Source organism: Adelges cooleyi, unplaced genomic scaffold (assembly GCF_023614345.1).
Source record: "Adelges cooleyi isolate 19-005CV unplaced genomic scaffold, UGA_ACOO_1.1 ACOO_flye_CR_arks_rails_tigmint_CR_PRNA_167, whole genome shotgun sequence".
NCBI classification, from domain to species: Eukaryota; Metazoa; Arthropoda; class Insecta; order Hemiptera; family Adelgidae; genus Adelges; species Adelges cooleyi.
Window position 1 is genome coordinate 998671 of NW_026095824.1, and position 16865 is coordinate 1015535.

Genomic DNA, 16865 nt, shown 5'->3' on the forward strand with positions numbered 1-16865 from the left:
AACTAAAAATTATATCAACTTAAAAAAGAAAATTAATTTAATTCGTAGAATGATCGATGGGTCGTTTTATAGTGATTAATTTTGTCGTTTACAACATCGCTGAGGCAAATTTCCTAAACTTTTAAGATTCAACGTACACACATGCCATACAGGCTTTATATTATGATTTATGAACATAATAGTTAAATTTGCTACTTTGAATACTGAGTATTTTTAAAAATGATCTCAACACTTAATTTTAAAACAAACTACCTTCTTATTTATCTTCGCCTTACAGATAAAGACAAATTTTAAAACAAACTACCTGAACATTAAAATACGAAATTTAGAAAACCACATTATTACTGCCATTTTTTTATCATATAATCTTAATTTATTACAAAAAACAATATAAAAACACATGTATAATATCTTTCTGAGCAATATTAATAAAAATGTATTCCTATTAACATTTTCAAAATTTAACTCGATGTAATTAGGACTTACAAGGGAAAAATGTTTTTTAAAAGCAAAATATCCAATGTTATATGAAGTATATACAAGATTTATTTGAAACGTTTTACAACGTTATTTCACAATTGTTACTGTTCGATATTTACAAAAAAAAAAAAATTATGGTATCATTTTTTAAAAAAAAAACGCCAGTGATGTACTAACTTAAACATAGAGAAACGTCCTAACAATAACAGTTTATCCAGGAAAAACGCAAAATTAAAACGTTATTACATACTGAGCAAAACAAATAATGTAAAAAAGTCAAACTTCATAGAACATACAAGAATAACGGTCGGATAGGTTAATGACATACAATACTGGCATATAGCGTATTGGTCACGACAGTTTGTTTAGATCAGTCGCCCTACTTGTGTTTGGACTTTTTCTTTTTCTTTATAGTTTTTTTATGCGCCTTGTGTTTGCTGCGGTGTTCTTTCTTTTTCTTCTTCTTGTGTTTAGTGCTATCGTCTTCGGACTCGGAGGACGAATCCGAATAATCTGAATCCGAACTGCTAACCACGGCCTTCTTCTTCTTCGCGTGTTTCTTCTTTTTTTGTTTTTTATTCTTCTTTCTCTTTTTCGTCCTCACCGGTGACGAATCGGACGAACTACTTGAACTGCTCGACGTCGAGTCGTTCGACTCGTCCGAGTCCTTGTCCTTAACTACTTTCTTGGGCACTTCCTCCTCGTCGTCGTCCTGTTCCGTCTCGTTACGATCCGACTCCAGCCGCCGGTTCTTGCGCTCCTTCTTTTCCGGTTGTTTTTCTCTCTCGACCGATTTCGCCTTTTTCTTGACCGTCACTTCCCGTTTGTCTTCCTTGACCGTCCGCTTTTCTTCTCTCGCCCTGTCCAGCCGATCGTCTTTCTTGGACGTCGCAACGCTTTTCTTAGGCTCCGCCGTGGTCGACCTGTGGTGTTTGTCGTCCACCCGGGTCACGATCCTTCGACCTTCGTCCTTCTTCCGGTCGTTTTGCGCCGGTTTTTTATCGTCTTCGTACCTGGAAAGGCGTTGGTTGGCGCTCTGATCACTTCGGTCTTTCTTGACGTCTTGTCGGCTTTTCGAAATCGCCCTGATCTTTCTCGGCAATGGTTCAGGCACGATCAACGTAGAATGTACGCGAATGGGAGACCTAGAGGCTTTCCGTTTCGTATGCCTGGACTTGTACCGCTTGTCGTCTTTATCTTCTATTTTCTCGCCCAACCTGTCCTTGGCCGATATGCGTTTAGTGGTGACCATCTCCTTGGCTTTTTTGTCATCCACGGAATCGGTCGGTATGGTAATCTGTATAGAATTGCCGGCCTTTCGCGCTTCTCTCTGGATGGTCAGCGAATCTCCAAGGCTGTCAACCGCTTCTTTCTTGTCCCTGTGTTTTGACGTATCCCTTCTGGACGATGTAGATATCTTAATGTCTGACCTATCGTCAGACTTGCGATCTCTGTCCGATTTCTTGTCCTTTGTTAAAACGTCCATTTTTCTCTCAATAATTTCTGATTTTTTGTCCTTGGCGACATCAGTCTTTTTGTCTCTTCCATTATCCTGTTTTTTTTTTCCGATTTCTTCTCCTTGGAAACGTCCGCTTTCTTTTCTTTAGAATTGTTAATTTTTTTCTCTTTGGAAACATCTGGTTTCTTCTCTTTACTGGCGTTTTCCGTTTTCTTATCTTTAACCGTATGCTTTTCGAGATCCGACCTTTTCTCCTTAGTGAGTTCGGACTTCTTTTCTTTGATGGCGTCAGACTTGTCAGCCGTAGTAGTTTTCTTACCGTCTATAGTCCTAACGACTTTTTGGAAAATAGCGTTTTCCGCCCGTTTAAGAACTTCGTTGGTCACGGAGCAATGTTTAACGTCGACTGCCGTTTCGGTTTTCTTCGCGTCGCTTTCTTCTTTGATTTTATCGTCAATCAATTTTTCTTCTGCCGTACTCGTGTCATCTTCCTCTTCCCATTTGGAACGCTCGGGCAATTCGGCCAACACTTCCGGTTCTTTGGGCTTGTCGTCATTAGGTTTCGAAATCTTGGGAGGAGTCAAGGTATGCTCGTCTAGGCTCTGCGCGTAACTACCCCAGCTGGTATCCACCGGAGCTCCCTCGGCCAAATCTCCGTAAAGTTCATCGGTCTCTTTTTCTTCGCATTTTTTCGGTTCCTGAGTTGCGTGCACGAAAGGAGGAGGCGATTCAGACGTTCCCGGGGCGGCTGGTTCCCGGTTCTCCTGTTCTGAATCGTCCACTTTAGGTTTCGCCTCCCCTTCGGTCTCTTCGTCCTCTTCTTTTTGTTCTTTGTCGTCGTCTTTCTTACCGTCTTCTTTTTCTTTTTTCTCGCGGCTTTTCTTTTTCTTTTTCTTATCCACGTCGGCGTCCTTTTTCTTTTTTCTCTTACCTTTGTCCTTTTTATCCGAATCCTTGTGGTTTTTCTCGGGAGACGCCTTGGTCTCCGTTCTTTGTTTCTCGACCTTTTGATGTTTAACGGGAGTTCGGCTTTTGGATTTATTATTTTTGTCTTCCTCTTCTTTTTTCTCTTTTTCGCGTTCCCGGATTTCTTTGTCGCGAATCTCGTCCCAGTCGCGCACCAGATTAGGATCCATAGCATAGTGAGGATCAAACTGGGAATAACTGGCGGCGTACTCGGGAGGCTGATCGAGAGCCACGTCATAATGCCCGGGATGTTCTTCAAACTGTCTTTGATACCTAATGAAAACAAAACAAAACCCAAATTTAACATTTTAAATAATTTAACATCAAAATTGATTAAAAAGTAATGAAAAATGCGCAATTGTCTTTTTTGCGACATTTCAAGTGTTTTCAACAGTTACGTTATTAAGGCAACCCTGAAAATGTCATTAGCACCTATTAAACGCGTTCCCCACGAGTGTATAATACTCGATGAGGAATCGACCAATTTTATATTAATACTTGATATCATGAAGTCTTCATATATCTAGATCGTTTGATATTGTATAAGCACACCGTATGTTTTATTAATTCAGTTAAAGATGTAGAATCCATTTGATGCCGCCGTTGTTGCTACTTTATTTATATGCGATTACTGTTAAACCTGCAAACTTCTAGGATTTTATAGGCCAAAATGTTAACTAAGGCATGGCTAGAAAGCGAAAAGATCATGTTTATTTGTATTACCTTTGTTCATAAAGTGATTCCAAACATTGACTGGAACCGCAGCGCTTTCCCAACGGAATGGCAAATGGAAGAAAGAGCAATATTTAAGCAAAAGAGAAGACGGATATATATTTTAATAGGAAGAGAACAAGTAAAGTAATTATAATACTACCCAGACGCCAAAAATATACAGCTATTAAATATTAATATATAATAATTATAAGAACATCAATTAACTGTTCATTATAGCATAAAAAAAATGGTTCAGCATACTTTTCGAGTATAAAATAAGATATATTTTGTATATTATTTAAATTAAATACACAATAATATAAGTTTTTTTAATTACCAAGTAAAAAAGTGACCCTTTTGAAAGGCCCCTTTTAAACAAACTACTACCAAGAATAATTTATAGTTCATTACATGAAGAAATATTGTACCGTGAAAACATGATTTTCACTTCACACCTACATTCATTATACATAATATGCTAGCCATTTTGTTATTAAAAAAACCTTTAGTTTTAAAAATATTAAAACCTTTTAAAACATTAAAATCTAACAACTCGTTTTTAACATTTTTAAAATTCACTATGTAATTAAAAAAAAATAACAAATATTACAATACAAACGAAATAGTTAGGAAAATAAATCGTCATTGTGCTATAAACTATTAATATCATCTAATTAAAAAGTTAACAAAAATATTGTATATTATACAAGTTAATAATAAAAGTAAAAATATTTCTTCATCACATACAGCAAAAAAACACTTATAAAATATTTTAAGGAATACAACAACACATAACCGATAATAATATGCAAAAATAAATGACTAGATTAGTAAAATTGTACAAATTATAATTAAATATACTATGTCAACTCATGTTACAACAAGTTAATATGGAAAGAAATCATTTCAATACATAAAAAAAAGATAAATTAACACAATAAGGTTAAAAATTCCTTACCTAAGTTCAGAAAAATATAAAATATTTAATTATTAAAAGAATGAAATGTTGTATAATACTGAATTGGACATTTAAGCAACTAAAAAGTCGATTAAAAATTAATCGCAACTATAATATATATTTTGTATGGTAAAACTGCATCAAACATATTATGGTTTGATAGGAGTCAAATTGAATTATTGTATTATCTGCTTGTTGTTAAACTAATATTGGTCAGTCCTACCACAAATTAACTTTTAACATGCTTGGCATAGCTTTGCAGCCTTTAAAGTGAAAATGTATGTGTATGTGTACCCATTCAAATATTTAAATAAATACAGTAACAATGCTTTTATACAACTGTTATACAAAAATATAAATGATAACATAATGAACAAGTTTTGTAAAATCATTTGTCAATAACAAAGTTTGGTATTCAGACTTCATATGTATTAATAAAAATCACATTATAAATATAAAACTAAATAACAACAAAAAAGAGCAAACATATTAAGCAAATAGATAAATTTACCTAAATAATACTTTACCTAAAACTATTTTTTCACTTACAGACTTTAAATTACATTTTCAATAGGAACAACATCTTTTTACAAACATTTGTCAATTTTCCGACATTAGTATTTGACTTAGAAACATCTTAGCTAAATTTAATAGCTTAATAATATAACTACTAAGCAATATATAACAATTAAAGTAAATTTAAAAAATAAAAATAGGATACATTTTAAATGTTTTGATAAAATTTCATCAAATATTTATCTAAAAATGGATAATTTTTGGTATTTAAAATAATTTTTACCAGCCCAATTTTTTTAATACATTTCTTCAACTATTTAATCTGTAAAGTTATATTTTTTAAGGCTTTAAGTACCAACGACTGCTGTTGTCATCCAAAACCCAAGAACATTTTTTTTATGCCATTATATATTTATACACACAGAAATTAAGTTTTCGAAAAAAATTTAGTATTAAAACAACATACATAAGTTTAATGATCATTCCATTTTTTTTTTTTTTTAGTTATCAGTTTCAAACTGTTTTCAAATTATGATTTTATTTATATACATTGTATGTATATAAAATATATTTTATTTAAAAATTGAAATATTGAATAAATATTTATGTGTATAATTCAGTGTTTTATAGTTACAAAGAAATTTCAAGTTATAAGATAAAATTGGTAATAAAATAATTAAAAATTAAACTATGAAAAAACAACTAAAATAATTTTAAGGCATTGCAGCTATGATATATGCATCAATAGCCAAGGTAAATATATATGTTTGTTAAAATACAAAATGATACAGCACATAAAAAATATATAAAATGTTTAAAAATAGATAAAATATTCAAAAGTAAAATACATCCAACAGTAAAATAATATTGTTTAACAAAATTTAAGAGTAATAGTTTTAAAAAAAATGAAGCCAGATTGACACAGTGCCATACTAAACTATGAACATTTCAATATCACAAATATCTTAATTATTAAAATATCACTTTATTGTATCACAGATCCGATTGATATAATATAATGAGAAAAATATGTAACACCTAAAATATTTTTACTATAAAATGATAGCCACAGGTTGAAGAATAATTATGAATGAAAAAAATTCATATGTTCATAATAGTTAATTGGATTTTCTTCTGGCATACTACAGTGTTCGAATATGAACTGACTATCGGTACTAGATACTGCAATAACATTTACAACAAAACTGTACCTGTGTGTTTGATGGTAAGGTGGGTTTCCTCTATTCCAAGCAACACCTCGTCCACGCCAATTACTTCCTTTAGTCCCATAATTCTCCTCTTCTCTAGGATAATTGCTATACCTAATAATTAAGTTTAAGCGCAATTAGATTACTGATTTAGTTCCATAAGATAGACTGAAAAATAAATCTTATTTTATAAAATATAAAAACATACTTTGTTGGTGAAGTATAAAATGATGGTGATCTTGATTTAAAACGTGGTGAAGGTGACATTCTATTTCTATGAACAGGAGATCTAGATCTTGTACGAGACCTAACAATGATTTGAAATGTTAAAATTAAGTTTTATAACAAAAATATGTGAACATATTTTAAATCATGTAACTACACACCTTCTATGTATAGATAACGATCTTGACCTGCGACCAGGTGGATCACGACTTGGACTACGAGATCTTCGTCTAGATTTTCCTGGGGCTCTTTTTAAAGGCGTTAAACTCTTCTTACGCTTACGCATCGGGCTTCGAGAACGTGTACGACTTCGCCGCCTAGGACTGATTGATCGGTTACGCGGAGGTGGTGATCTAAAGTAAGAAATACAAAATTATATGGAAATTGTTAAACTATTAATTTAATAAGGTTCAATAGGTACCTTGATATTGAACGAGTTCTACGTTTCATAATACGGGGTGGTGAGCGACTCAGACTACGGGAACGTTCTCTAGACCTAGATAATGGAGATCTGGATAAAGAACGAGACCTAGACCGCGATAAAGAATGCCGACCTCTTAAATCGCGTCTTTTACTATCACGCTCACGCAATATTCGCTGAAACATTGCTAATGGATCATCTATAGTTCTCTTTCCTCTGAAAAAAAATGAAGTTATCATATTATAAACTAAATTTAACAACTATTTGATTACCTACAAAAAACATAACAACCAGAGGTTAACTTACCCCATATAGGGACTACCATTACGATATTCAGGACGATAATTGGAACCAATATGTTGACCGCGAGGTCTTCTATAACTCCCTCGATGGTAACCACCTCGACTTCTTATGTCTACAGACATAGGGTATTGTTCATATCCAGCCATTGGTGGAGGAGGATAATAAACTATGAAAAAATATAAATATTAACATTTTATTAACTTATAATTATAATTGCTTTGTATCTTTAAGCTATGATGATGCAACTTATTTTAGCAGATAATTAGACATTAGAAATTTATTTACCACCAGAGTAGTCTGTTCTCATCAAAGACGGAAGCGACCCACTTGGGTTTTTGAATTTGTCCATTTGATGATGAGATGATTCTGGAGGAAGCATTCCTTCATCGGACGACACATTGGCAGGGCTGCTATTTCGGTCTAGTCCAGGAGGTGGAGGATTATGTACACTATAAAGATATAAAAAAAAAGTAATAAATAAAAACATACCTAGTTTTTAATTGTTTTACATTTAATCAAAATACTTACGGTTGCATTTGATTGTAACCAACATCGGTTTGAATATTAGTTTGGTGGCCGTAAGAAGGCGGTGGAACAGTTATATCAGCAGGTCCTACGGACAAACAAGGGCGTAAATGAGGATGTGGAGGGATAGACATGGACTGGGAATTGAATCGTGCTAAATGAGTCATTCGAGATTCTGCTGACTTCGGTATAGGGTGGCGAACATTTTGGTATGCATTATTCATAGGTATATGAATATTTGTATTATTCGGTCGATTATTAGTGCTTGCAGATAATGGTGGGGCTTGAGACTGCACTTGGGATTGACCTTGGGCTTTGAAAGTATGATTGTGTGAATTATGTATTGTCCCAATTTCTGAGTAGTTTTTATGCTGATTTTTATCAACAGGGTCACCAACAGCAGCAATTTTTTGATAAATTTCATTTTTGCTTCCTTCAACTAAAGAGTCAGATGACGTAGGCAATTGAATACTAGCTGGAATGGTCACTTCTGAAAGGTAAATTCCCGATGATGAAATGCAAACATAACTTTCAAAACAATTTGAGAAAAGCCATAGGAATCAATTCGGAGTAGGATTGAAAAAAAATATAGATTTTACTTTAAAATATTTCCAGAATGTGCATGCAAAGATTTGGTCATCTGTTCGGACTGTAAAAGGAATTTAACTAGTAGTTTTTAGTTATTGTTTTCAACAATTATAAACTTTAAAGTTTATCATTAATTTCCTACTGAAAAATGTGTGTAATAAAATATTATACAAAAGTTATAGCATAATGCTCATTCATCTTTAACATCAATTAAAACTTAGTTGTTGATCTTATTATCTTCTTTGGTTTATTCAATGCAAAAGACCACATTACATTCATAAAACTTTTCTTAGATCAACTGGTCCTTTAAATTCTTCTATACTAATAAATCTCTCACATGTTTTATTCTTTCTTTTAACATACACTCAGATTAAAATGGTTTCTTAATCTATTTCTTTCTTATTTTCACAAACATACTTTTAATTCCTTATTCTGTCTAACCAAATCAATTCCATACATTCATCTCAACAGATAATTAAATTCCTCATTGATAAAATTGTACAATAAAGCATAATTTGACGAAATAACAAAAAATGTACTTAACGAAAATATTTTTACAAAAAAACCAGGTATGTTAATTGATTAATTAATCAAGATTATTATTATAAATATGTATTCAACAGCATACAGAATTCACAAATAAGATCACAGTAGGCACAAGGTGCTTGATATAAAATATTGACTGTATAGCCAACAAAGTATGCCAACAAAGCCAACAAAGTATGACGAAGACAATATAAAATGAAAATAAAATCAAGTATAACTTTAAATAAGGCTGAATCATGCTCATCGGATTCAAACAAATTCCATTGGAAGTTAGATGAATCATATAAGTATATACTAGGTAGGCAGAAAATTAAGTATACTAGCTGTTAAAGCCATAATTTATTGAGACCGGTCAGTCGGGTAGTCAGTGATACAGTAGACTACAGCGCAAGTTATTACCTCCAAAAAAAGCATCAATAAATGTTAAGAATACAAATTTATAAGTAAACTAATTCAATATTGTGTAGTTTTCATAGTAATCATGATGTTTGATGTACTTTACTTTTAAAATTCAAAGAGATTTTGTTATTTTTATATATAATTAGGCTGTATAACCTTTATTTGTAGTTTTAGATTACAAAATAATTTGTCAAATGGTTTTCTTAGAATATTTAAAATGTTGAACAAATTTGTTCAAGTATTATTAATTAATGGCCGTTTGGTTGTACATACGATGTATAGGTAGTTTACATTTTAGCACACTTTAGTAGTGGTAGTATAGTTACTGCAAACAGCCATACGAATCTTTTTTTAATTTAATTTAAAACATTTATTTTTAAATAATCTAAAATCTATGATCAACTTAATTTTTAACTTTTTAAAATGCAAAATTGATTACTTTTTTTGACATTTATTTTAAAATACTAATGAAAACATAAATTTGCAAGAAAAATGTAATTAATTACTTTGTTTTTTAAAACTGGCATGCTCAGCTATAGCCTATAAAAAAGCTAATAAATATAATATGTAAATTACCTTCTTTAGGTTGTTCAACCTGAACTACAGGCGCTGGAACTTTATTAGGTGCAACTTTTTCTAGGATAGATTCTATACGCTTATTACTATAACCAGTCTTGTCTTTAAAACTATTAACAGCATTCCGCAAGTATCTATTTGGTATTAATGTTTCCGGTGATATTTCTTTGCCGTGGCAATCTGGACATTCATTTTCTTCAGATTCCATAAGTGCATTACGAATGCCTACATGTATATTAAAAATACAATAAATATTACACTTTTTCTTAACAAAATACAATTCAACTTTTAAGCTTACATTCATCACAAAATGACGTTCCACAACATGGCATCATATCAGCATCAGTGAGTAAATCAGAACATAAACTACATAGTAAATCTTCTGGTATTACTACTTTTTCCACTTCGGCTTTTTGTTTTTTATGATGTGGCTTCATACTCTCTTTATATGCTTCCCTAAAAACAAAGTATTAATTTTTAAACAATTTTTAATTAAATGTACAGTCAAATCTCGAACACTCAAATTTCTTTTTGGTTCCATGAAAAATCCCACACATTCAAAACAATACCTAAAAAAATTACCCAAAAAGATTACCAAAAATTACCAAAAAGAAATTAAATTCTGCAAGAGTGTCTATGGACCAGAAAATAATATGTAACTTTTAAATATCATAATCATAAAGAAGAGAATCTGTAATAAAGCATCATAAAATGTTCAGGAGAAAACAAATGCTAATTGTTTAAATAATATTGAGTTTATTAAAGAGTTGTAGCAGATTATTTTCAATAATTATTATGGCATACAATTCATTCATTTTTCTTAAATATGAAATATCAATAAAAATAGTTAATTTATAATAATAATATTTAGTAAATTTTAGAATGTATTACTAAATTTCATCAGGTTGTGATTGTAATGCTTAATATATAGTTAATTATATTTTTTTTTATAACGGAGTTATTTAACTTGAAAAATTCATATATCAATTGCTTTTTATTCCCCTTGAAATAAAAATGTTTGAGGCTTGACTTATTAATGAAAATATAATTCTTGAACGTACTGGTCAATGCTAGGAACTGCAAAGGTTCCCATACCAGTTAACATTGCTCCGGGTACTGATGGGCCATCAACTGGCACTAAAAAGCCTCTTGGAATACCTGTAGCTTTTTTTATGTCAATAGGATCCTAAAAAACAAAAAGTGTATAATTAGTTATACTTATCGTTTTAATATTTTTATTATAAATAATCATACTGAAGCAATATTATTGTTAGGACAGTTCTTTATCCAATGACCAGGATTGTGGCACCTGTGGCAAACATAATTTGGCGGCACTTCACCATACTGATTGCCTCCTCGAATTTTTACAAAACTAAAACAAAAATACACACTGTAAAACTTTAAACAATTTAAAAATTACATTTCCAAGCTTACTTTGAAGGATCATATTCAAGAGTAGATTGTGCCATCATAGCATTAATTTTATCTTCTTCACTAGCATTTGATCCAAGTAAATCAGCTCCCTGTAAATTATCAAGACCATATTATAATATGTAAAGTATGTAATGATAAAATGTGTTTACCTTGAGTTTAACTACATCTGGTTCATGAGAATCCAAGTTTGATATCTAAACAAATAAAATTAAAAAATAATAAGGTCATGTGGGTTAAATTTAAAGTTCACAAAAGTTCAATTAAATAATATACCTGTTTAGAAAGAACAAGCTGATTGTTCTGCTCTGCTCTTTCCCTAAAAAAATATATATTTATTAAAAATACATTTAATTTAAGGCAGTAAATATTTATGTGTTTTTTGAAGGAATGTTTCATACCATGCTTTTTTTTGTTGCGTTGTAAGTGGTATTCTTGAAACAATCAATGATGTATTTTTTGGAATTAAAGTCTGCTCATCAGTCAATTCTACAAACAAAATGAAAATTAATCAGCTCTTATTTTCAACTAATATTCACACATCATTGTAAAAATAATGCCTTTCTGGCTTCAATATTGCAGCCAAAATATTAACAAGCACAAATAAAAAATATGTGTACTAAGTCAATAAAAAAATATTTCATGTTGTTTACTATACTCAAATTAAGTACACAAATTCACTAAAAAAAATGTAAGGCTACATTGAAAAAAATACTTGATGTTTAATTTGTAGTAAACTTTGGTCCAAATAAATGTCTATTTTTATCAATTCTATTGGTAAAACTAATGGTTATTAACACTATCACATAGAAAGCTATTTTTAACTAAAAAAGGGATTTTGTAATGAAAATAAAATTTACAAAACAAAATTGGCCATTTTCTGATAATTAATAAAAAAAACAATTTTGCAATTGTATATTCAGCAATTAAAACAATTGAACACATACAATTCTCTTGTAATAATTACTATATATGTTACTTTTATGTAATAATGGTACCTAGTAATACAAAACCTATGTTTCATAACGAGAACTGTGTAATCTATAAGCTACTTGTAATAAAAGATAAATAAATGTTTTATTGGGTTATAAATTATAGCTACCAAGTTGGCGATAAATACCTACTATTTTAATTATAGATAAAACCTAATAAAGTAAAAATACGCATAATATTGATCCTAATATAGAATATGAATATTGGTTATTTCTAAAAAAATGTACATAGAAATCCTTAATCATGTTATCAAACAAAAAAAAAAACCAATCTAATAATGAATATTCGAGAAGTATATAATTGGTTTTGCATCAGACTCTACTGGTAGTAAGCTTAATTAGGAACTTATTGTATATTTTTCTATGTAATTACAAAATTGACGTGCAAACAGAAAGACTAAGGGGAAAAAATAAAAATCTGAAAACATTATTTCAACCTTTAGAGCTCATTGATAAGTATCCCACTCATCAATTGCACTTGAATTACGTTAAAAATGTAAAAAAATGTATTTGTGCCACAATAATGGTAAAGATTAAGAACCTTTTTTAACTTATAGACTCAGATTTTTATTTGCAGGTTTAAAACAGTATAAAAACTATTATAATAACTTTGTAATAAAATAAAATCATAAAAATGTTAATTACAAGTAATAATGTTTTTGAGGTATGAAGTTATAAATTAAAAAATAAATATAATGGCTATTAAAATGTAACTCGTGTCCATAAATAAACCCAAAAAGGAGGTTATTAAAATAGCAAAATAAAAATGTGTATAATCATTTTTTCTTTTCTTAAGTAAATACATCTATGCTCGCCTCGTGGTATCCTTTTAACAGTACTTTTATACTTTAACAATGATTTTTTTTTTTAATAGTTAATTGTTTGCATGTTATATTTGGTTATTATTCATCCTTGAGATTGAACTCAACAGTCATACCTAGGTAGTTGTTGTTTGCAAACCAAAACATTCTTCAAACACTACAATAATAATAACAATACTGTTGCAATGACCTTACCTTCATTGGTTTGCGCATTAGTAACTTGCAAATCAAAATCTGTGTTTTTCCCAATTTGTTTTTGATGAAGTATCGCTTTCTTTAGGTCTTTAACAGATATGTGCAGACCATCAAAAGTAATAGTATCATATGAAATGGCCGATTTAAATTTGTAGTGAACCGACATGATCAAGTCGGTGTCATTTATTCAGTCCAGAAGTTCGGTTTCTCCTGACAATCGAAACATCATTATAATAGGCAATGTATTTTTTTATAAATGAGATTTTTATCAGTGGAAAAACTCATGCCTTACTCACCCATTGAAGTAGCCAAGTCCGTTAGAAGCACTGAAACCCGTTACGAAGTCACGTTTTCCTCATTCACAATATGCTATTTCTAATTAGAAATTAAGATTTCCTACCACAGTCAACAAATCTGAAATAACAATATGTTGCAAACAGCTAGCAGCTAAATTATTATGACGACGGATGAAGTGTGAACCATCACCGAAAGAGAAACGATAGAAACGCGATAAAAAGACCGAAACATGTAAACAACATGAACGAACATTTTCGTATGGTTGTGACATTTAACAGTGTTACCATCTACTTGATAATAATCCTATGAGGCGACACTGCTTTGTGTTTTCAGATTACAAATTGCCTACCTACAAATAAAAAAAAGAATTATTGTTGAGTAATTATTACTTATTATTATATTATGGTAATAATCGCCTAAACCTTTTCAAGCATCTCTTAGATAAATCTTGTCAGCTTAGACAAAAATAAAATCATCCTATTTACAAATTACAGGCAATAGCGTTGATAATCATTAAAAAAATAGAGTTCAATATAGTCCGTAAAATATTATATTATTTACTTCACACTAGTGAAATAATATTATTTTTAATTTTAGTAAAACAAACATTTTGGAACTGAGGTAATTGATTTGGTTAATAATAAATTATTAATTTTTGGAGCATTTGTTTCGCACTTATACTGATGGAACTTGTAAAAGTAGTTGGCCACGCTTAGAAGGTTTAAGGCGTTTTGAGTAGGCAATTTATGATTTGTCTAAAAATGATTAAAATTTTATCCGTTTTCAAGTGGAAAGTAAAATTGTATTAGTTTATTTAAATATAATTCGGAATGACACTATGATAATAGACTAGACTAATTTAGCCTAAACAGAGCTTAAATGTTAATTATGCACTTAAACGAGGAAAAATGAATTTCATTGTTAAATAGTTGTTCCTTTAAATTTGTATTTAACATTTAATAGAACGGCGAATATGTTTTGATCCCAATTAGTAATAAGTAAGGGAACGCTCAACGCATAATTTAAAATAATAATTTTTAAGCAACAGAAAGTCAAACAACAAGTGGATAACTAAGTAAAAATAACACTTTACTTGATATTTCCATACAATAGTCATTTTTCAGGATGTAATAGCATAAGTTCTAAAACCAAAATTTCTCTTTAAAAAAAATAAAAATAATAATAACTTAAGGAAAAAACAAAGTATACAACAATACGATATAAAAAAAACTTAACAAAATTATCGATAGAAAAAAATGAGAATAATATATTAAAAAAAAATATTTTAATTATATGATAATTGTAATAACAATAAGAATAACATATTAATGATTGATTAATCAATAATATGACAAAGATACGGCCAACAAAATTCATGTTACAAATGAATTTGTAATTTGTTTATATTTATAATTATTTACAGGTAATAAACATAAATCAGTTTTACTAGTACATGTAAACACAGTAATAACTTGGACCTTATCAGTTCAATGTAAATTGTGGTATAAATATATAGTCAATTTATAATTTATAATTTATTAATTATTATGATTTGTTGCATTGCTGAAATACATTAGGTATTCCTGTCGGCTGTCGCCCTCAATAATTACTACACATTCATGCACTAGTTAATTCGCATTAATTTAATGTGAATTAACAATTACATATAAACGAATCATAATGTTTATTTAGTTTATGTAAGCAGTTTACACGCAGCTTACGTATAATTCGCATTAACTTAATATGAATTAAGTTTATATGCATTATCAATTTTGGGGTCAAATACAAAAAAAAAAGTTAATTATATTTGTAGAACCGATTAAACTAAATTAATACACATTAATTACATCCATACGTGCGAAAAATGTGAATTAAGGAAATCTTGAATTAAGGTTCATACAAATCGGTTTCTAATTTTCAGCAAGATAATGCTCATTTACCACGTTTAGGTGTATTGTACAATCGTTAATACGCATGCAAATTACCTATTTAATTAGGTTCTTCAAATTGAATTAAATTCTAATTCCGGAATAACAATTTTTTAACACAAATGTTTATGCGCACTAATTTAATTCTAATTAAATTATTATGTATTAACTGAGGCATAAAAACGTGGTACAAAAATATATTTTGTCTATTCAAATGAACGGTCCAGAAAAAATACAAGCATCCAACATTTTTACCAATTCTAACATTTAATTTGGGGATTGGAATTGTTAGACTAAATATGTTTATTTGGTAGATATTGCCAAGGGGTTCCATTATAAATAATATTATTGAAAAAACCCAAGCTGGTGCAATTCCATCACTTCCGGGCGATTTTGATTGGTAGATTTGCAGTGAATAAGAAATAAAATAACACATTTTTGACATTTAGAATTAGTAGATACATTTTGACGGAGTTATTTTTTAGTCACTATACCAAAACTCAAAGAAATAGTTCGCTTCGAGTTGAATTGATACCGTTTACACTGCATTTTTTTGTACAAAATTACTATATGGCACTATTTCCTACGATTTTCCGCCAACTGACATTTCTAAAATAGGTTTTTGTGCGTGTACCAAGAATAGTGTTTATTTTCACTATATCTGACATGCCTGATGTCACGTCAATCAATTCTTCGCCTTTTTACATTATGCTCGACATGCTCTATAGTAATTATACAGATCTAGGTCTAACTCTTAAACCACCGCCATGGCCCGTTATTATTTAAAAATCGTGCACTTATTGTGTTCTTGGCTGTCATTCGTTGTATGTTAATAATCGGATTGATCACCTTTGCTACCAACTGTTTAAAAATAGTTAAGCTTTATCTGTACTTACAATATCGGTTTTATTTTCGAATGCATATAAAAGTAAATACTTTATTAGTAAATTTAGTTCTACAAACGGGTATTACCGATTGGCTATTCATAATTTCTGATAAAAACGACGGTATTGTTTGTCATTATTATAGCTATTATTATTATTGTACCCAATTTACAAACGGGTAACTTACCATTACGATTTTCCAAGTTAATTTAATTCGACTTCGGGTTTTTTTCTACAAATTTTACCGCAATTTGTCCAAACCAGCTAGCCGTTTCTACACTATTTGAGAACGCACTAACACGAAACGGCATACTAGTTTTTTATTAATAAATGTTTTTACATGTTAAACGTACCTTCAGTATTTTAATAATATACCTTATGGCTTATAGTCTATTTTTCACCTAATAGGGATTTTTCGTTTTTAAAATAAACA

General features: G+C 30.1%; 1 protein-coding gene across 1 annotated transcript; it reads right to left on the minus strand.

Moving 5' to 3' along the window:
• Nucleotides 1–578: 578 nt before the first annotated feature.
• LOC126832909 (E3 ubiquitin-protein ligase RBBP6-like) lies at nt 579–13852 on the minus strand. The gene is given in 19 exon segments (XM_050563947.1): nt 579–2043; nt 2046–3178; nt 6305–6415; nt 6510–6608; nt 6688–6879; nt 6948–7163; nt 7254–7416; nt 7536–7699; nt 7779–8265; nt 9885–10109; nt 10183–10340; nt 10946–11070; nt 11139–11256; nt 11319–11407; nt 11468–11512; nt 11592–11634; nt 11717–11804; nt 13324–13533; nt 13620–13852. Coding segments are annotated over 18 exon segments (4806 nt in total). The 5' UTR covers nt 13490–13533; nt 13620–13852; the 3' UTR covers nt 579–859.
• Nucleotides 13853–16865: the final 3013 nt, after the last annotated feature.